Source organism: Phoenix dactylifera, chromosome 6, assembly GCF_009389715.1.
Source record: "Phoenix dactylifera cultivar Barhee BC4 chromosome 6, palm_55x_up_171113_PBpolish2nd_filt_p, whole genome shotgun sequence".
Taxonomy (NCBI): domain Eukaryota; kingdom Viridiplantae; phylum Streptophyta; class Magnoliopsida; order Arecales; family Arecaceae; genus Phoenix; species Phoenix dactylifera.
This window is the reverse complement of record NC_052397.1, coordinates 17931186-17952784: the sequence shown is the minus strand read 5'-3', so window position 1 is coordinate 17952784 and position 21599 is coordinate 17931186. Positions and strand designations below refer to the sequence as shown.

The following is a 21599-nucleotide window of genomic DNA, read 5'->3' as shown; positions in this document are numbered from 1 at the left end:
TCAAATTGAACGACCTGCAACTGATTTCCGGCAGGGCCAACGTCCTACAATGGAATGGGCAGTAGGCGTATGGGGTGGTGGGGTCTTCTACTCAAGCAAGCTCGTAGATTTCGGAGGCCTAGGCTTTGCACCATTTGTGTTCGGAGACGGCACTTCTCCGCTGCAAGTGCGTCCATCCAAGCAGAAATAGATGAGAGAACGAAGTTGCACTCTTAACCAATAGACGATAGATTGCCTCTACGTAGTTCACCTGTAAAATTTTCTTACATCTAGCTCGACTCGTTCGAAAACTCACACCTACTAATTATAATTATTTCAAAGAAGGCGAAAAAAAAAAGCTCACGCCTAACGTTTGGTTTTTTAATTCCAAATTTGTGACATTGCCCATTTTCCTTTATTTCAATTTTATATGAGATCTCAACCATCCATTAGATACTCCGTTAGTTTTGCATAATACCACATGTTAGACGAGATCTCAGCCATCCATTAACTACTTCGTTCATCTTATATTTCGCCACATGGACATGTTCCCGATTCTAGTATTTTGAGCTAGAGTGGGAATCTGTGCTCCTCTTCTCCATGTCCAAAGGCAGTCAACCCCCAAGAATTATTTAAGACCTCCACTTTTTTTCATTGAAACCCACGCATGCTCTCTTTTAATATTGTCAAAACCACAATAATCCTAACTCACAATATAACACCAGGGATCATTTTCAGTGACTCAATATACCATTACGCTAAATCCAAATATCTAATTTTCTATTTAATAATTTATTTTTTTTTCAAATTAATCAATTAATGGTGCAGTTATTTATTTAATAAAAAAATAAAAAATACTAAAATTTATTTGTAATATATATATTTAATATGTATAATTAATTTAAAAATATTTATTATATATTTCAATATTTAAAATGGACTATATTCACAACCATTATATGAGTGGAAGATAAATGGCCAATAAATAAATTCAACAACAAATAAATATTATAATTTGAATTGTAAAAATTTTGATAATATTTTTATATAAGATTATATCCAATCGAATATAGTATTTTTTTTTCCGCTCATTTTTTAAATTAAATTTTCTGCCTGCTAGATATGGTAAAATTTATTTCTTCCTATAACCATTTTCTCAAATAAATAATTTTCAAAAATTTTCAAAGTATTTGATAATCTGGCATATCCTAACCAAACGGAACCTAAGCTATGAAACTAGGCTACAAGGACCATACTATTTAAATCGAAGAAGCAATAGTCCAAGAAGTGGACGCTTTTTTATTTTTATAATGAATAGTTGGATAATGGCAATCTTCTATTCTGCCCATTCTACTGGCAGTCTTTCCTTGGAAAAACAATCAAGATGCAACGAAGCTGGTGTGTGCATAAGGGTTCACAATTTTGAAGATGAATTACTCTGGAATCTTGGTAGCTCTTCTTTCCAATTCTGGGACTCCTTATAAGTACTTTTTGTCCCATAGAAAATCAGTTGACCCCAAGCCCGCAGATTATAATCAGGCTACTGCTGATTTTGGGGTTAATTATGGAGGATAATCATGTTACAGAGGGGCGCCAGAAATCCACCTTTGAAGCATAGCCAAGCACTCTTTTGGCCGGTATTCTGGAGCTGTGTGTCCCGCACCCTACAAGGACAAGAATAAAACTGTGGATAAAACATCATCATTCCAATGAAGTACCTTACGATCTCCTACTATGGGCAGGAAAATTACTGTTTACCTTCACAGTTGCAAAAGTCAGGTTATTTGAGTAAGTCCTCGTGAACCTGACAAGCGAACATCAAGATTTATAATCACACGCTTTAAAGAACTATAATATGAAGCTCCCTAATGAAATTGGTTAGCGTAACAAGAGATCACCCTGCGACTTGCCCATCTACAGACCATGGCCGCCAGTCATCCACGATGGAGAAGTTGAGAGATCTAATCCATCCTTGCGTGCCCACAAAAGATACACCCATGTCGTGATCACCACTGCATAAGAAAAGCAGCATCAAATAATAACATTTTGGCATGGAACAATAGAAAATTTAGTATAGCAGGTAAAATTAATATATCTAATTATGCGAAACGTGTAGGTACTTCACCTGTATACCAACGCTCGGTAACCTCTGCTTGTCAGATTCAGATGAAACTTTATAGAACTTGGGATATCGTATGTATAAAGTAGGTCATGGTTGCATCTCTGCCAATGTTGCACTGTCCCCTGTTTGGCATCGTCAAAAATATGCGTCTTCACTCCATTTTTCATCACTTATATCTAAACTGGAATAAATTTTAGTCTGCTTGATTGAATTATACAACCATGAGCAAGCCGTTTAACAAATAAAATGAAGACATTCTATGGTAATCCACTAACAACATTTGACTAAGACTATTGAATGGCAATCATTCATCTAGTGTGCAAGCAAATATTAAAATGTGCTTCTAAAAAGAAGAGCTCTATGTCACATGTATTTCTTGTATTCTCATAACTACTAAGAGAGCTGATTTACTAGTGCCGCATCGTAACCTGAATGAGGGGTTTCCATACTGGTATACTGTTTAATCTTACTCAGTTCCTGGACAGAATTCACACACATCCTTCGGTAATTCAAAAACAGAACATATTTATCTGATTGGTGAAGATAAATATACTATGCTGGTAGCCCCGAATGCAAAACTATCCAAGCAAAATAACCCTAAAATTCTATTATTTCCTTAACAATTCCTCAATTCTTCAAAATTGCATATTAATCTCTAAAAGTTATACCTGTCAAGACATTTATAAGTCCTTGCCTAGTTTAACCATTTTGTGGTCAAGGGTTACCAGAATTGTAATATGACTTACATGCTTTTGACTACCATGGGGGATAAGGGAGAGCTATAAAATAAAGTTCTTCCTTAGTCAGATTTCAGCAATTTAGGCCAAGAGTTTCCCTCATCCCATTATTTCCCGCACCCCCACCCCCACCCCCCTCTTCCTTCCACATAATATAAAGAAAAAACGAAAAACGAAAACTGTCTCTCATACTTCATTCCTCTGGACAGCTTCCACGTTAAATTACAACGAATGATATGCACATTTTAAAAGAACCGACGGATTAATATGCCAGTCACAAAGATTTTAGGGACTTATTGCAAAAAAGATGTACATAATTTAGGGCTAACATGGTCGAGATATTTGGCAAAGGTAATAACTTGAACATCAATTAGCGCAGATTCCTCGAATGTCTGCTCTATCTGTGGTAACCAGACTTCAAGGACTCTGTGTAGTGAACCATATCTTTTCAGGGACTGTTAAGAAATTCTCTAAAAGGGAAGGATTAATACACAGATCAAGTACATTTGACAGGCTTCTATGCAGCAAGATCCTTTTTAAAATGAAAGGATTAGTACACAGATCAAGTACACTTCACCGATTACCGCGCAAAAATATCCCACGAGTAACTTTGGCAAACTTTTGTCTTATTACTACCCTTAGAACGTTAAATTTGTGTAGCAGAAATACATAACATGCACGATGAGATTTTATGTTACTTACACTGTTAATTTCACTACATACAGCTCAGAAGTGAAGATAATCAGGTATAATACCTTACGAATATTGAGAGCCTCTCTAACAGTATCATTGTCTATCCAGAAGTAGGAAAGCAAGTATGCAGAACTCTGTAACAAAATACAAGGCTAGAAACAGTGAGATTTCTTGTCCAAGAAAAGCATTAACAATTTCAAATTTTATGCAAGCCAACAATCTTTACATGATTTAGCATGTATAAAAGAAAATAGGGGCAAATCTAAGTGCACATGTGGAGGTCCGTTTGCACTATTTAACAAGCACATACACATTAGTACAAAGATGAACACCTGCACAGCTGCACCTGATTGCACATATTAGAATGCACAAGCAAGCACACATAAATGCATAAACATCAGCAGTTATTTCACACATGAAACAACATGGATGCATGTACAAGCAATCATATATGAAGAATCAGATGAACCAATATTTACACATAGCAAGATTCTAAACCGAAGTTTCGAACAAGGATCAAGTTTCAACCTGAATGCAGGGATAAGAAGCAGCCTCAAAAGTCTAAATGCATTTTAAGATGCTAATGCCTTTAAGCACATTCAAAGAAGATTTTAGAAAATACATATTACGACACTTGATAACATCTGAAAGTGTTGGTGCATGTGTTAGATTGTGTTGGAGGGCTAGGGATTTACTCTACACTCCAAAGGAAGGTCAGATTTTAACAAAGGAAACTTTTCAATATCCTCTTTAAGCAATCTCCTGCTATATGCTGCAACCATGCTGGGCTTTAAGCTCACGACGTCAAAGCACACTGGCTCCAAAATTTGGAATAAGTTTATTCCCTCAATACACTGCATGTTTCCAAAAACCCATTTCCAGTTAAAGAGGTCAAAACAGTTGTTTTACTTTTAAGAGTGAATAGCGCACTCACCTCAATTACAGACTGCAGATAGTTTGCACATTGTTCATTTCTAGGACTAGTATATTCTCCTCCACAACTTTTCTTGGTTGACTGAAAGAAAGAAATAGTACAGAATTAAATATTATATACCTTCTCCCAAAACTCTGTAATACTAATGCAGTTCTTCATAATAAGAAGTCATAGTGTAAACAACTCAAGAGCATTAGGCTTGGATATTATATAATATCTGTGACGAGTTTCCCAAATTACTATTATTGTTGTGGGGAAGCTGGGACATGTACCCAACTTCAAAGTAGCAATATCTATAATAAAATTCATATGCAATAATTATGGTGCCATTTTAATGGTTGCTTTCTGAATGCTACTTTGACTATTTAATGTCAGCATGATGTTTAGAATTCTGTAAATCAAATTTAAAATAATAATATAATTTTACTACAAATTATCAATAAATTGCACATGAGCTAGAATTGATATAAAGGAAAGAGTTTAATGAAAATTCATGATATAAACTAACAGACACATCAACGGACATTGTCCAATAGAGACCATCATCAGATATCTTGCAAAAGAGGTTTATCTATTTATTGAACAATCTCTATGATGTGATACTTGCCTTCCAACAACTTATTTACATCAACCATTAACAAAAAAGTCAAGGAATCCTTTGTTTGATGCATCTGACAAACCTCAGTAATGGATTGCTTAACATGGATTCTGATTGCTCAAGATGTTGATGATGTTAAGTGTTCCCAAGGAAAGCATAAAGGGTTTGACATAATCTAGGAAAATGGTTGGATAAATTCTTTCACCTCATAAAGTTCGTCAGATATAATTGCCATCCCATGTGCATATGGGACAAACGCTCCTTTATCAAACTTCTCATCTGTTATCGGGTTGCCAACCAGATAACCCTGGAACCATATCCAGAAAAGAAGATTACAAGCACACAAATATAAGTAGTACATAAGCAAGATTACAGGCACAGGTATGATACAGACGATCTCAAAATCAGCAAGCAAAATGGTGTGTATGGAAGAAACAATAACAATAACAGCCACAACAGAAAAGAAAGGCCTACGGTCTGTCATGGTGATCCCTGTACAAGAACATGAAACAAATTGTGATTGTTGTTAGTGGTCATGTCCCTATGGACCATTCGCATTGGATCCAGCTCACCAAAATTTTTTTACATATGTTACTAATGGAAATTCCAGAATAATGTGATGATAACCTTTTATTGTTACATTTTAAAGTTCATAAAAGACCACTTCTTTGTTTCATCAAAACTATGATTATGTTGTAGGATTGGTAGTCGTTATACCTTATCTGTGATGGATTAGTCCATGTTGTGCAAGAAAGAAATAATGAGCTACTTTGCTGTGCAATATCTAATTAATTAGGAAAACTGGAAAACACCATATGTCAACAAAAGTGGTCAAAATTAACTTCACCTTTATGGTAATGGGTGAAAGTTTTCTTCTGTATACCACTATGGAAACAGCATGCGGTTTAAGGTCAAAATGCAGTTAGATGTAACTATCATAAAAATTCTCTATCAGTAGTGACGATGAAAATGCTTTGCATTGTTCTGTCCAAATCAGTGGAATCATGATCAAATAATTGTGAAGTCTTGCCCCATTCCCAGATGTTTGTTACTGAGTCGACCTTCTAAGAAAAGGGGTATAGATCTTTCTCCCAGCAACCATTCAGATTATTTCTAAAATAAGCTTTGCTATTATCTCAATCTCATTTTAGTCCTGAATGACTCAAGTTCACTACGTATGTAAAGCTAGAGATAGTTGGAGAGTAATTTATAAAGTACACACTAATGGATGCTATTTTGTGAATAATTTGTTCATTTAATTTCCAGAGAACATCCAAACAGCTACATATGATGCTTGGTCTTGAACCTGTCATCATTCACTTATTGCTTTCACAGATTGCAGTTCTTATACTTTCTGATAAAGGAAAAGAAAATCTAAGTGATGCTGCCAACATACCAGGAAAGATACAGAGGAAGAAGTCAATTATAATTTGTTTATGAATACACACACATTTAGGTATATTTTTTGGTAAGGTTCACCAACCTTGTGATTGTAAGAAAGTTTATCTCCATCTTGATCACCTGCAACATAACAAACCTTAAAGGCATAAAGGCAGATGAATGTGTGAATACATCAAATTTAGATTGAATATGACCTGCTTAGTAATTCTTACATTGTCGACCATCATAAATTATCCAGATTATGCGCTAATTAGTTTCCACTATTCAATATCCGGACATTGTTCTTCAAGCCCCTTTGCATTTATGTTCAAAAAACCTCGAAGAAACTACAAACATTGACAAATGATTTGATGCAATGTTGAATTTATGCTGCTAATTTTTGTTTGTAAGGAAGGCTTAAGGGAGTGGAATCTTTTTCCCCTCCCAATAATCATGGTATCTTCTGAATACCAATCTTATAGCAAAGATTGTTGACTTGTTATCACATCCGGTTTCAGAAAATTATCGATCATACAATAAACGACTATTTTTAAGAAATTACCTTTTGCTATTTCTTGAGCAGCAACTGGCACAACAATACCAGAATACGAATCTCCACCAATGTAGAGTGGATTGGAGAGGAACTCTGGGTGATCAATAAACCACTGCATCACAACCCGAGTGCTCGTAAATCAATCGCACCGTTCTCCTCCTGAACATCTTAAACATATGAATTCAATAAACTGAAAGAAATAGCAAAAGCTCCCACCTTTCTAAGGAAAGTGTGGACTTGTCGGACCGCTTTGGTGTCCCCTGTCTCGTAGCTTTTCCCCACACTCGAATAGGAGAATCCAGTTCCGACCGGCGAATCGAGAATGATGATGTTGCATACCTGAAAAACCACCAAACCTCAGAAAGTGAGAGAGCGAGAGCGAGAGCGAGAGCGAGAGAGATCAGACCTTAGTCCAAGTATATGGGTTGTAGACCAAGGTTGGTAGGCCTTCAGTGTAACCAGCAACGTCAAATTTTAGAGGGCCTGCAAGATTAGAGAGAGGTACACATGACATCAATCCATTAATACAATTGGAGTGCAAAATTATTGGCCGAAATACAATATAAATTGGGTTAGGTTTTGTGAATGTCACATAAGCGAAGTTTGCGCCTGCTCTATGTAACTTTGTTGGAAGCATGTTCTAGGATGATAAGTTATGCTCGAGTTGATTCAGATTGGCGGCCTTCCTATGTAAGTTCAAGTTTGTCCGACTCGGCAAAATGCTCAATACGAGCTTGACCCAATCTACCACTGGGTTAATAGCTTCCAACCAAGCTCAATCCAAGGACATTATGTTTGACCCAATTTGGCAAAAATTATGGCTGGGGTTGAGGTAAGTTTAAATTAAGCTTACCCTCATTTCAACCTTATTTCCTAATTGTCTCTCTTGAATAATAGGGATCACATCAACTGAACATGGGCCTGGTTTATCAAGTCACACAAATCCTATGTCCAATATACATAGCTCGACATGCGAAGAAGCTATTTCTATGCTTCAAATTTATAATATCTAGATTACAATGAAGCAACCTTAATATTGCACCAAGGCTTGCTTTCTAAAAAAAGTATTCTAGTGCACAAAACTCCTACCATTGCTGGATTTGACGGAAAGAAAGGATATATATGCACTATTACCCCAGGTATGAAGAGACCAATTTTATGTTTCAAATATATAATACCCAAGTCACAATGGAGCAATCTTGAAATGAACCCGTAATATACAAAATCTATCTAATGCATAGCCGATGTGGGACTAAGCATACGCCCGTATGGATCCTCACATCCATCTTGTTCATAGAATCATGTGTGACGGTTGTAACAACATCATCTATAACATGGTTTGAATTCCCTGCATCCATTATTATAATTTTTCTTACCCGACCCTATGGTCCTCAAGTCTCTTCCTCCTGCTCTTTAATCCATATTTGAACACTTCTAACCAATGTAATAGACTATCAAAGTGAACTCAATACTTCTACGCAGCACAACGAGTATTGAAGTGAATTCATTGACTTTGGATCGTGATCGCTAAAACTAAAAGAACCGTACCGATCAGTTTGTTGAGTAGAGGAGCCTTACCAATCTCAAACACCAATGCTGAGAGCCCCGAGCAGCCCGGGCCGCCTGTCAGCCACACTATTAGAGGATCCTCCTCCGGCTTCCTCTCAGACTTTATGAAGTAGTAGAAAAGCTGAGCATCGTTCACTTCATCCACCTTCACGTATCTAAAACATGCAAAGTAGAAGCACAAGTTGCCTAAATTTTCAGATAATTGAGAAGCAGCGGCCGTGCACCAATTAGAACATGGATGTTAAAACATGGAAAGCTCACCCGGTTTCCAAATGGAAGGGCAGGGTTCCATGAAATCCTGGAAGGTGGGTGATGGTGTTCAGAGCTGACACAATAGAAGAACATGAGAACGTTGGTAGCAGCAGTACAAATAGTATAGAAAGCATCGCTAAGGAAGAGGAGAGCTTTCTAGCTTCCTTGGCTACTGCCATTCTTTGGTCCTCGCAAATTAAAGGTCATTAGCATTTGCCACCCCTTTTGAGAGGAAGAGAAACGGGCCGGTACCTAATGACGGGCAGAGGTGGGGTTCCTTTAATGGAACAAGACAAACAAAAGCTTTAAAATTTCATGTCATTTGACAGATGAAATTGGACAGGTGACAAAAGTTTAAAAGAATGAGAAGTTGGTGGAGTTGGGGAGGAATTTGGACAAGTCACACGGAGTCACCATCTGATCGAGCCATCAAGGGTCGGATTTGTATCCATCACTTCCAAGTTTGAGTATCATACGGGTGTCCAGAGTTCTCGTCGCAACTTCTCTTGAGGGAAAAAGGATGGGATCGATGGCGTCACGGAGGGAAGCGGGCCTTCGTTCTTTTCTTGTAGAAATTAATGGCTACCTACTTGCTACTTATTTCAAATGGTTAATTATTTCAACGATAACATCACGACGGCTACGAGCGCCCCAACTAGCGCCACCCGTGTGATTATTCAACAATCTCGCAGCATATTATAATGAAATCCAAACCCATTTGCCTTCGTCAAGGAAGCGGAAAATGGTTATCTGGTCATAGCCGTAGCACGAGGCAAGCGAAGAGGCGCTGTTTGTACTCGGCGCTCGGTCACGGATGACGTACGAGACATAAGCTCTGCTTATGGTTTACTGTTCTGTTTTCGATTCTCTGTTTTCTGTTCTAATCACATTTAAGTAAATTACAACTATCACAATTTTGTGATGGCATTCTCTCCTGTCTCTCCTTTATCGTGGTGGGGCGGGTTCACCCTCCAACTAACTTGTTACGCAAAAAAAAAAAAAAAAAAAGAAAGAAAAAGAAAGAAGGAGAAAGAGCGATGAAGAAGAAAGAAAGAAAATTTAAAAAAAAAAAAGAAAAAAGAAAAGAGGAGAGAAAAAATTGGAATATATATATAGGTAAAAAATAATAGAAAAAGTTAGAAAGAAAGATTCTTTTCTTGGTTCACCCTCTCTTTTTCTGCCTGATTTGTAGATCTTATTTAAAAGTCCTAAATCGATGTTGCAGACTGCGTGGACCGGTCTTTTCTACCTCTTTATCTAGTTTGGACTTGAAATCTACTCAAGTTCATTTCCATTTCTCTAGAGTTTCTTAAATTGTATTTATATTTTTAAATAGTTGAATGTCAATTAATTTATCTTAGTAATTGGCTTGAATAGGTACAGCTGATTTGCCTATCTAAACCTAATAATTTTTTGGCGAACAGAGATAAGTGACCCTAGCACAAACCTTCCTCATTTTAAAATTATTTAATTTATATGCATTACAAAAATATAAATTATAGTGATGTGATTAGTTTTGTATTCTCTTAAAACTTTAGGATCCATGATTATGAATAATTCATATTTTAGCATTATGCTTTACTGTGGATGATTTATGCTTGAATTATGCTCTCTAAAATTATGGGGGAAAAAATGCGTGCTACTATGAAATGATATATATGGCAAGATTATGTGTTTTAAACTTAAACCAAGAGACCTACATATAATAAAATTAAAAGTTTTAAGAATTAAAGTATAAATTTAAAAAAGACACCAACTAAAAATAATATTAAAAATATCTTGAACTAATATGTAAAAATTCTTACCATAGAAAATGAGAGGATGAGTGAGGGTGGTAAAATAAATAGTGCCATGCTTAGTACTGAAAAAAAAAAGGTAAAACAAATACCATCATGAAGTAATATTTTTTTTCTACACTATCAAGTGGAGGTAATATGAAATTGTCAGAAATGCCTCCACTTTTTTCATTGTAGCCCACACATATTCTTTTTTAATATTGTCAATACCACAATAGTCCCAACTCAAAACATAAGACCAGCCGATCATTTTCAGTAGCTCAATATACGATTATGCTAAATCCAAATATCTAATTTTCTATCTAATGATTTAATTATTTTCCAAATTAATCTATTAATGGTGCGGTATTTATTTAATAAAATATTAAAAATACTAAAATTTATTTATAATAAAAAATATATTTATTAATATTTAATTAATTTAAAAATATTTATTAACTCATGTATATATATTTTAATATTTGAAATGAATTATGTTGACAACAGCCTATATTCACAACCATTATATGAGTGGGATATAAATGGCTAATAAATAAATTCAACAGTAAATAAATATTATTATTTAAATTGTTTATTCAAATATATTTTTATAAAATTTGATAATATTTTCATATAAGATTACATCCAATCGAATATAGTTTTTTTTTTAGCTCATTTTTTAAATTAAATATTTTGCTAACTGAATATGGTAAAATTTATTTCTTCCTATAAGCATTTTCTCAAATAAATAATTTCAAAAATTTTCAAAGTATTTGATAATCTGGCGTATCCTAACCAAACTGAACCTAAGCTATGAAACGAGGCTACAAGGACCGTACTATTTAAATCCAAGAAGCAATAGTCCAAGAAGTGGACGCTTTTTATATTTTTATAATGTAAATAGTTGGACAGTAGTTATCTTCTATTCTGTCCATTCACTGGCAGTCTTTTCTTGAAAAAACAATCAAGATACAACAAAGCTGGTGCATGCACAAGGGTTCACAATTTCGAAGATGAATTACTCTGGAAGCTTGGTAGCTCTTCTTTCCAATTCTGGGACTCCTTATAAGTACTTTTTGTCCCATAGAACATCAGTTGACCCCAAGCCCGCAGATTATAATCAGGCTACTGCCTTTGGGGGCCATTATTCACAACTTAATTATGGAGGATAATCATGCTACAGAGGGACACCAGAAAGCCACCTTTGAAGCATAGCCAAGCACTCTTTTGGCCGGTATTCTGGAGCTGTGTGTCCCGCACCCTACAAGGACAAGAATAAAACTGTGGATTAAACATCATCATTCCAACTAAGTACCTTATGATCTCCTATTATGGGCAGGAAAATTACTGTTTACCTTCACAGTTGCAAAAGTCAGGTTATTTGAGTAAGTCCTCGTGAACCTGACAAGCGAACATCAAGATTTATAATCACACGCTTTAAAGAACTATAATATGAAGCTCCCTAATGAAATTGGTTAGCGCAACAAGAGATCACCCTGCGACTTGCCCATCTGCAGACCATGGCCGCCAGTCATCCACGATGGAGAAGTTGAGAGATCTAATCCATCCTTGCGTGCCCACAAAAGGTACAGCCATGTCATGATCACCACTGCATAAGAAAAGCAGCATCAAATAATAACATTTTGGCATGGAACAATAGAAAATTTAGTATAGCAGGTAAAATTAAAATATCTAATTATGCGAAACGTGTAGGGACTTCACCTGTATACCAACGCTCGGTAACCTCTGCTGGTCAGATTCAGATGAAACTTTATAGAACTTGGGATATCGTATGTATAAAGTAGGTCATGGTTGCATCTCTGCCAATGTTGCACTGTCCCCTGTTTGGCATCGTCAAAAATATGCGTCTTCACTCCATTTTACATCACTTACATCTAAACTAGAATAAACTTTAGTCTGCTTGATTGAATTATAACACCATGAACAAAGCTATTTAACAAATAAAATGAAGACTTTCTTTGGTAATCCACAAACAACATTTGACTGACTATTGAAAGGCAATCATTCTGCTAGCGTGCAAGCAAATATTAAAATGTGCTTCTAAAAAGAAGAGCTCTATGTCACATGTATTTCTTGTATTCTCATAACTACTAAGAGAGCTGATTTACTGGTGCCGCATCGTAACCTAAATGAGGGATTTCCATACTGGTATACTGTTTAATCTTACTCAGTTCCTGGACAAAGAATTCACACACATACTTCCGTAATTCAAAAACAGAACATATTTATCTGATTGGTGAAGATAAATATACTATGCTGGCAGCCCCTAATGCAAAACTATCCAAGCAAAATAACCCTAAAATTCTATTATTTCCTTAACAATTCCTCAATTCTTCAAAACTGCATATTAATCTCTAAAAGTTATACCTGTGAAGACATTTATAAGTCCTTGCCTAGTTTAACCATTTTGTGGTCAAGGGTTACCTGAATTGTAATATGACTTACATGCTTTTGACTACCATGGGGGATAAGGGAGAGCTATAAAATTAAGTTCTTCCTTAGTCAGATTTCCCCATTTTAGGCTAATAACTTGAACATCAATTAGCGCATATTCCACAAATGTCTGCTCTATCTGTGGTAACTAGACTTCAAGGACTCTATGTAGTGAACCATATCTTTTCAGGGACTGTTAAGAAACTCTCTAAAATGGAAGGATTAATACACAGATCAAGTACATTTCACAGGCTTCTATGCAGCTATATCCTTTTCAAAATGAAAGAATTAGTACACAGATCAACTACACTTCACCGATTACCACACAAAAATATCCCACGAGTAACTTTGGCAAACTTTGTCTTATTACTACCCTTAGAACGTTAAATTTGTGTAGCAGAAATACATAACATGCGCGATGAGATTCCATGTTACTTACACTGTTAATTTCACTACATACAGCTCAGAAGTGAAGATAATCAGGTATAATACCTTATGAATATTGAGAGCCTCTCTAACAGTATCATTGTCTGCCCAGAAGTAGGAAAGCAAGTATCCAGAACTCTGTAACAAAATACATGGCTAGAAACAGTGAGATTTCTTGTCCTAGAAAAGCATCAACAATGTCAAATTTTATGCAAGTGGACAACCTTTACATGATTTAGCATGTATAAAAGCAAATAGGGGCAAATTTAAGTGCATATATGGAGCTCCGTTTGCACTATTTAACAAGCACATACACATTAGTACAAAGATAAACACCTGCACAGCTGCACCTGATTGCACATATCAGAATGCACAAGCAAGCACACATAAATGCATAAACATCAGCAGTTATTTCACACATGAAACAACATAGATGAATGTACAAGCAATCATATATGAAGATAAATTAGGCGTAAGATATTACTTGGCCAGCCATATGCAAATCAGATGAACCAATATTTACACATAGTAAGATTCTAAACTGAAGTTTCGAACAAGGATCAAGTTTCAACCTGAATGCAGGGATAAGAAGTAGCCTCAAAAGTCTAAATGCATTTTAAGATGCTAATGCCTTTAAGCACATTAATAGAAGAGTTCAGAAAATACATATTACGACACTTGATAACATCTGAAAGTGTTGGTGCATGTGCTAGATTGTGTTGGAGGGCTGGGGATTTACTCTACACTCCAAAGGAAGGTCAGATTTTAATAAAGGAAACTTTTTAATATCCTCTTTAAGCAATCTCCTGCTATATGCTGCAACCATGCCGGGCTTTGGGCTCGCGACAAAGCACACTGGCTCCAAAATTTGGAATATGTTTATTCCCTCAATACACTGCATGTTTCCAAAAACCCATTTCCAGTTAAAGAGGTCAAAACAGTTGTTTTACTTTTAAGAGTGAATAGCACACTCACCTCATTTACAGCCTGCAGATAGTTTGCACATTGTTCATTTCTAGGACTAGTATATTCTCCTCCACAACTTTTCTTGGTTGACTGAAAGAAAAAAATAGTACAGAATTAAATATTATATACCTTCTCCCAAAACAAGGTAATACTAATGCAGTTCTTCATAATAAGAAGTCATAGTGTAAACAACTCAAGAGCATTAGGCTTGGATATTATATAATATCTGTGACAAGAGTTTTCCCAAATTACTATTATTGTTGTGGGGAAGCTGGGACATGTACCCAACTTCAAAGTAGCAATATCTATAATAAAATTCATATGCAATAATTATGGTGCCATTTTAATGGTTGATTTCTGACTGCTACTTTGACTATTTAAGGTCAGCATGATGTTTAGAATTCTGTAAATCAAATTTAAAATAATAATAGAATTTTACTACAAATTATCAATGATATAAACTAACAGACACGTCAACAGACATCGTCCAATAGAGACCATCATCAGATATCTTGCAAAAGAGGTTGTTTATCTATTTATTGAACAAACTCTATGACGTGATACTTGCCTTCCAACAACTTATTTACATCATATGGCTTCTTTTCATCACCAATCTAACGCTAACCATTAACAAAAAAATCAAGGAATCCTTTGTTTGATGCATCTGACAAACCTCAGTAATGGATTGCTTAACATGGATTCTGATTGCTCAAGATGTTGATGATGTTAAGTGTTCACAAGGAAAGCATAAAGGGTTTGACATACTCTAGGAAAATGGTTGGATAAATTCTTTCACCTCATAAAGTTCGTCAGATATAAGTGCCATCCCGTGCGCATATGGGACAACCGCCCCCTTATCAAACTTCTCATCTGTCCTCGGGTTGCCAACCAGATAACCCTGGAACCATATCCAGAAAGGAAGATTACAAGCACACAAATATAAGTAGTACATAAGCAAGATTACAGGCACAGGTATGGTACAGACGATCTCAAAATCAGTAAGCAAAATGGTGTGTATGGAAGAAACAATAACAATAACAGCCACAGCAGAAAAGAAAGGCCTACGGTCTGTCATGGTGATCCCTGTACAGGAACATGAGACAAATTGTGGTTGTTGTTAGTGGTCATGCCCCTCGGACCATTCGCATTGGATCCAGCTCACCAATTTTTTTTTACATATGTTACTAATGGAAATTCCAGAATAATGTGATGATAACTTTTTAAAGTTCATAAAAGACCACTTCTTTGTTTCATCAAAACTATGATTATGTTGTAGGATTGGTAGTCGTTATACCTTATCTGTGTTGGATTAGTCCATGTCGTGCAAGAAAGAAATAATGAGCTACTTTGCCGTGCAATATCTAATTAATTAGGAAAAGTGGAAAACACCATATGTCAACAAAAAGATGGTTCTTTAGTGGTCAAAATTAACTTCACCTTTATGGTAATGGGTGAAAGGTTTCTTCTGTATACCACCATGGAAACAACATGCAGTTTAAGGTCAAAATGCGATTAGATGTAACTATCATAAACATTCTCTACCAGTAGTGATGATGAAAATGCTTTCATTGTTCTGTACAAAGGAGTGGAATCATGATCAAGTAATTGTGAAGTCTTACCCTATCCCCAGATGTTTGTTACTGAAGAAAAGGGGTATGGATCTTTCTCCCAACAACCATTCAGATTATTTCTAAAATAAGCTTTGCTATTATCTCAATCTCATTTTAGTCCTGAATGACTCAAGTTCACTACGTATGTAAAGCTAGAGAGAGTTAGAGAGTAATTAATAAAGTACACACTAATGGATGCTATTTTATGAATAATTTGTTCATTTAATTTCCAGAGAACATCCAAACAGCTACATATGATGCTTGGTCTTGAACCTGTCACCATTCACTTATTGCTTTCACAGATTGCAGTTCTTATACTTTCTGATAAAGGAAAAGAAAATCTAAGTGATGCTGCCAATATACCAGAAAAGATACGGAGGAAGAAGTCAATTATATTTTGTTTATGAATACACACACATTTAGGTATATTTTTTGGTAAGGTTCACCAACCTTGAGATTGTAAGAAAGTTCATCTCCATCTTGATCACCTGCAACATAACAAACCTTAAAGGCATAAAGGCAGATGAATGTATGAATACATCAAATTTATCAGTGGAACAGTACTTTCGGAAGAATTCTGAAGACTTCAAAAAATTATGATATCCGTGATTGAATATGACCTGCTTAGTAATTCTTAAATTGTCGACCATCATAAATTATCCAGATTATGCGCTAATTAGTTTCCACTATTCAATATCCGGACATTGTTCTTCAAACCTCTTTGCATTTATGTTCAAAAAACTTCGAAGAAACTACAAACATTGACAAATGATTTGATGCAATGTTGAATTTATGCTGCTAATTTTTTTTTGTAAGGAAGGCTTAAGGGAGTGGAATCTTTTTCCCCTCCCAATAATCATGGTATCTTCTGAATACCAATCTTATAGCAGAGACTGTTGACTTGTTATCGCATCCGGTTTCAGAAAATTATCGATCATACAATAAACAACTATTTTTAAGAAATTACCTTTTGCTATTTCTTGAGCAGCAACTGGCACAACAATACCAGAATACGAATCTCCACCAACGTAGAGTGGATTGGAGAGGAACTCTGGGTGATCAATAAACCACTGCATCACAACCCGAGTGCTCGTAAATCAATCGCACCGTTCTCCTCCTGAACATCTTAAACATATGAATTCAATAAATTGAAAGAAATAGCAATAGCCCCCACCTTTCTAAGGAAAGTGTGGACTTGTCGGGCCGCTTTGGTATCCCCTGTCTTGTAGCTTTTCCCCACACTCGAATAGGAGAATCCAGTCCCGACCGGCGAATCGAGAAAGATGATGTTGCACACCTGAAGAACCACCAAAGCTCAAAAAGCGAGAGAGCGAGAGCAAGAGGGAGAGAGATCAGACCTTAGTCCAAGTATATGGGTTGTAGACCAAGGTTGGTAGGCCTCCAGTGTAACTAGCAACGTCAAATTTTAGAGGGCCTGCAAGATTAGAGAGAGGTACACATGACATCAATCCATTAATATTTACATGCTAGAGTTGCATCTCAGCTCAACATAATCAAAAAAATCCTGTGAGATAATTTCTGATTTGGGTGGATTGAGTTGGGTTAAGCGAAAAGCCAGGCCCAATCCTTCAGATATACTCCATTCAGATCGAACTAAACCAAAAACCTAACCACCACCAACCTCAAACCAATTTGAGTGCAAAATTATTAGCTGAAATACAATTTAAATTAGGTTAGGTTTTGTGAATGTCACATAAGCGAAGTTTGCGCCTACTCTATGTAACTTTGTAGGAATCTTGTTCTAGGATGATAAGTTATGCTCGAGTTGATTCAGATCGGTGGCCTTCCTATGTAAGTTCAAGTTTGTCCAACTCGGCAAAATGCTCAATACGAGCTTGACCCAATCTACCACTGGGTTAATAGCTTCCAACCAAGCTCAATCCAAGGAGATTATGTTTGATCCAATTTGGCACAAATTATGGCTGGGGTTGAGGTAAGTTTAAATTAAGCTTACCCTCGTTTCGACCTCACTTCCTGATTGTCTCTCTTGAATAATAGGGATCACATCAACTGAACATGGGCCCGGTTTATCAAGTCACACGAATCCTATGTCCAATATACATAGCTCGACATGCGAAGAGGCTATTTCTATGCTTCAAATTTATAATATCTAGATCACAATGAAGCAACCTTAATATTGCAGCAAGGCTTGCTTTCTAAAAAAAGTATTCTAGTGCACAAAACTCCTACCATTGCTGGATTTGACGAAAAGAAAGGATATATAAGCACTATTACCCCTGGTATGAAGAGACCAATTTTATGTTTCAAATATATAATACCAAAGTCACAATGGAGCAATCTTGAAGTGAACTTGTAATACTCAGGTCTCATCATTTTTTTTTTTGATAGTAGTTTTCTTTCTAGATAATAGAGCCCTTTATCACTTTTACTTGTATCTATGGATGAAGAGTAGAGGTGTGGTGACTCAAAAATCTCATCGAAAAACAAGCACCAAATGGCTGGTAACTCACATTTTGCTTTGTCGGCACACTTTAAACTTTAGCGAGATCAATTTATAAAGGATATATCTGCTATACACTAGAATTTATAGCTACACTAAACTCCTTATGTCATCTCGGACTTCTGCTAATGGCTACTATTACTTCTATTGTAACAACCCAAGACCTCACCCACACAAGCTAGCTAAAATATGGTATTTGAATTTTTTGGTCCTGTATAAGTACCCAAGATCTACCCAGCAGCACATAGCCGATATAGGACTAAATATACACTCACATGGATTCTTACATACTCCCCCGTTTAAGCCCTAGCGTCCTCGTCAGACTGAGTTCGAACTACATTCAAATCATAGCTCAAGCACCACGATCGTCTTGTGATCAGCCCTCATGAACTCGTCCTGCAGTGTTTCTTGGTCCATATATGCCATGCGTCGGGTCCGGTCTAATACTATTTGTAACAACCAAAGATCTTATCCAAAAAGACTAGCGAGAAGGTGTTATATATTTAATTTTTTGGTTCTGTATAAATACTCAAAATCTATATGATTACTAGCCGATGTGGGACTAAACACATGCCCGTATGGGTCCTCACATCCATCTTGTTCATAGAATCATGTGTGACAGGGGTTGTAACAACTTCATCTATGACATGGTTTGAATTCCCTGCATCCATTATTATAATTTTTGTTGCCTCAAGCCTCTTCCTCCTGCTCTTTAATCCATATTTGAACACTTCTAACCAATATAATAGACTTTTAAAGCGAACTCAATACTTCAACGCAGCACGAGTATTGAAGTGAATTCATTGACTTTGAATCGTGATCGCTAAAACTAAAAGAACCGTACCAATCACTTTGTTGAGTAGAGGAGCCTTACCAATCTGAATCGCCAATGCTGAGAGCCCCGAGCAGCCCGGGCCTCCTGTCAGCCACACTATTAGAGGATCCTCCTCCGGGTTCCTCTCAGACTTTATGAAGTAGTAGAAAAGCTGAGCATCGTTCACTTCATCCACCTCCACGTATCTAAAACATGCAAAGTAGAAGCACAAGTTGCCTAAATTTTCCCATAATTGAGAAGCAGCAGCCGTGCACCAATTAGAACATGGATGTTAAAACATGGAAAGCTCACCCGGTTTCCAAATGGAAGGGCAGGGTTCCATGAAATCCTGGAAGGTGGGTGATGGTGTTCAGAGCTGACACAATAGAAGAACATGAGAACGTTGGTAGCAGCAGTACAAATAGTATAGAGAGCATCGCCAAGGAAGAGGAGAGCTTTCTAGCTTCCTTGGCTACTGCCATTCTTTGGTCCTCGCAAATTAAAGGCCATTAGCATTTGCCACCCCCTTTTGAGAGGAAGAGAAACGGGCCGGTAGCCGACGACGAGCAGAGGTGGGGGTTCCTTTAATGGTACAGGACAAACAAAATATTGAAAATTTCATGTCATTTGACAGATGAAATTGGACAGGTGACAAAAGATTAAAAGAATGAGAAGTTGGTGGAGGTGGGGGCCAATTTGGATAAGTCACACGCAGTCACCATCTGATCGAGCCATCAAGGGTCGGATTTGTATCCATCACTTCCAAGTTTGAGTATCATACGGGTGTCCAGAGTTCTCGTCGCAACTTCTCTTGAGGGAAAAAGGAGGGGATCGATGGCGTCACAAAGGAGGGAAGTGGGCCTTCGTTCCTTTCTTCTAGTTAATACTTCACACGTTGGTTTTCTGGTAGAAATTAATGGCTACCTACTTGCTACTTATTTCAAATGGTGAATTATTTCAACGATAACATCACAACGGCTACGAGCGCCACCCGTGTGATTGTTCATCAATCTCGAAGCGTATTATAATGAAATCCAAACCCTTTGCCTTCGTCAAGGAAGCGGAAAATGGTTTTCTGGTTATAGCCATAGCACCAGGCAAGCGAATAGGCGCTGTTTGTACTCGGCGCTAGGTCACGGATGACGTACGAGATTTGCACCGTGAAACTCAGATGGGACCAAATAATTTGTCCATTCTGTCAGGCAACGATCTTGTCAAAGGGTCAGCTGTCCACCGTCGAGGGGCCGAGAGCGCCTACTAATTATTATTATTTTAAAGAAAGGCGAAAAAAAAAGCTCAGTCCTAAAGTTTGGTTTTGTATTTCCAAATTTGTGACATTGCCCGTCGTCCTTTGTTTCAATTTTATATGAGATCTCAACCATCCATTATATACTCGATTAGTCTTGCATGATCCCACATGTTATACGAGATCTCAGCCATCCATTAACTAATTCGTTCATCTTACATATTGCCGCATGGACATGTTCCCGAATCTAGTATTTTGAACTAGATTGGGAATCTGTGCTCTTCTTCTGCATGTCCATAGGCATTAGGCAGTCAACCCCCAAGAATTATTTAAGACATTAGCTATGTTTATGGTTTACTGTTCTGTTTTCGATTCTCTGTTTTCTGTTCTAATCAACCCTCAGATATACCAAAAAAAAAAAAAACCAAGAACAGGGATAGGCTATAAAAAGTATTATGCAATATGTATCACATTTAAGTAAATTACAACTATCACAATTTTGTGATGGCATTCTCTCCTGTATCGTGGTGGGGCGGGTTTACCCTCCAATCAACTTGTTACGCCAAAGAAAAGGAGAGAGAGCGATGAGGAAGCCTAAATCAATAGAGGAGAAAAAAAAAAAAAGGAAAAAAAGGAAAAGAGGAGGAAAAAAAATGGAATATATATATATATATAGGTAAAAAAATAATAGAAAAAGTTAGAGAGAAAGATTCTATTCTTGGTTCACCCTCTCTTTATCCACCTGATTTGTAGATCTTATTTAAAAGTCCTAAATTGATGTTGCAGACTGCATAGACCAGTCTTATCTACCTCTTTATCTAGTTTGGACTTGAAGCCTACTCAAGTTCATTTCCATTCCTCTAGAGTTTCTTAAATTGTATTTATATTTTCAAATAGTTGAATGCCAATTAATTTATCTTGCTAATTGGCTTGGATAGGTATAGCTGATTCGCCTATCTAAACCTAATAATTTTTAGGCGAACAAAGATAAGTGACCCTGGCACAAACC

The 21599-nt window shown here is 36.6% G+C and overlaps 2 protein-coding genes across 2 annotated transcripts; both read right to left on the bottom strand.

Moving 5' to 3' along the window:
* Positions 1 to 1248: 1248 nt before the first annotated feature.
* Positions 1249 to 9064, bottom strand: LOC103707551 (serine carboxypeptidase-like 18). Its single transcript, XM_039127676.1, is given in 14 exon segments — positions 1249 to 1643; positions 1738 to 1783; positions 1878 to 1991; positions 2105 to 2223; positions 3594 to 3665; positions 4227 to 4385; positions 4466 to 4546; positions 5269 to 5370; positions 6547 to 6584; positions 7006 to 7108; positions 7213 to 7401; positions 7403 to 7479; positions 8575 to 8720; positions 8827 to 9064. Coding segments are annotated over 14 exon segments (1500 nt in total). The 5' UTR covers positions 8997 to 9064; the 3' UTR covers positions 1249 to 1559.
* A 2369-nt stretch (positions 9065 to 11433) lies between these two features.
* On the bottom strand, positions 11434 to 19915 carry LOC103707552 (serine carboxypeptidase-like 18). Its single transcript, XM_017842916.3, has 14 exons — positions 19657 to 19915; positions 19405 to 19550; positions 17407 to 17483; positions 17223 to 17345; positions 17016 to 17118; positions 16499 to 16536; positions 15235 to 15336; positions 14448 to 14528; positions 14212 to 14367; positions 13539 to 13610; positions 12315 to 12433; positions 12088 to 12201; positions 11948 to 11993; positions 11434 to 11853 (listed from the first exon to the last, which is right to left on the bottom strand). Exons 1-14 carry the CDS (start codon positions 19824 to 19826, stop codon positions 11770 to 11772), a joined length of 1431 nt encoding a protein of 476 aa, XP_017698405.1. The 5' UTR covers positions 19827 to 19915; the 3' UTR covers positions 11434 to 11769.
* Between the last annotated feature and the right edge of the window lie 1684 nt (positions 19916 to 21599).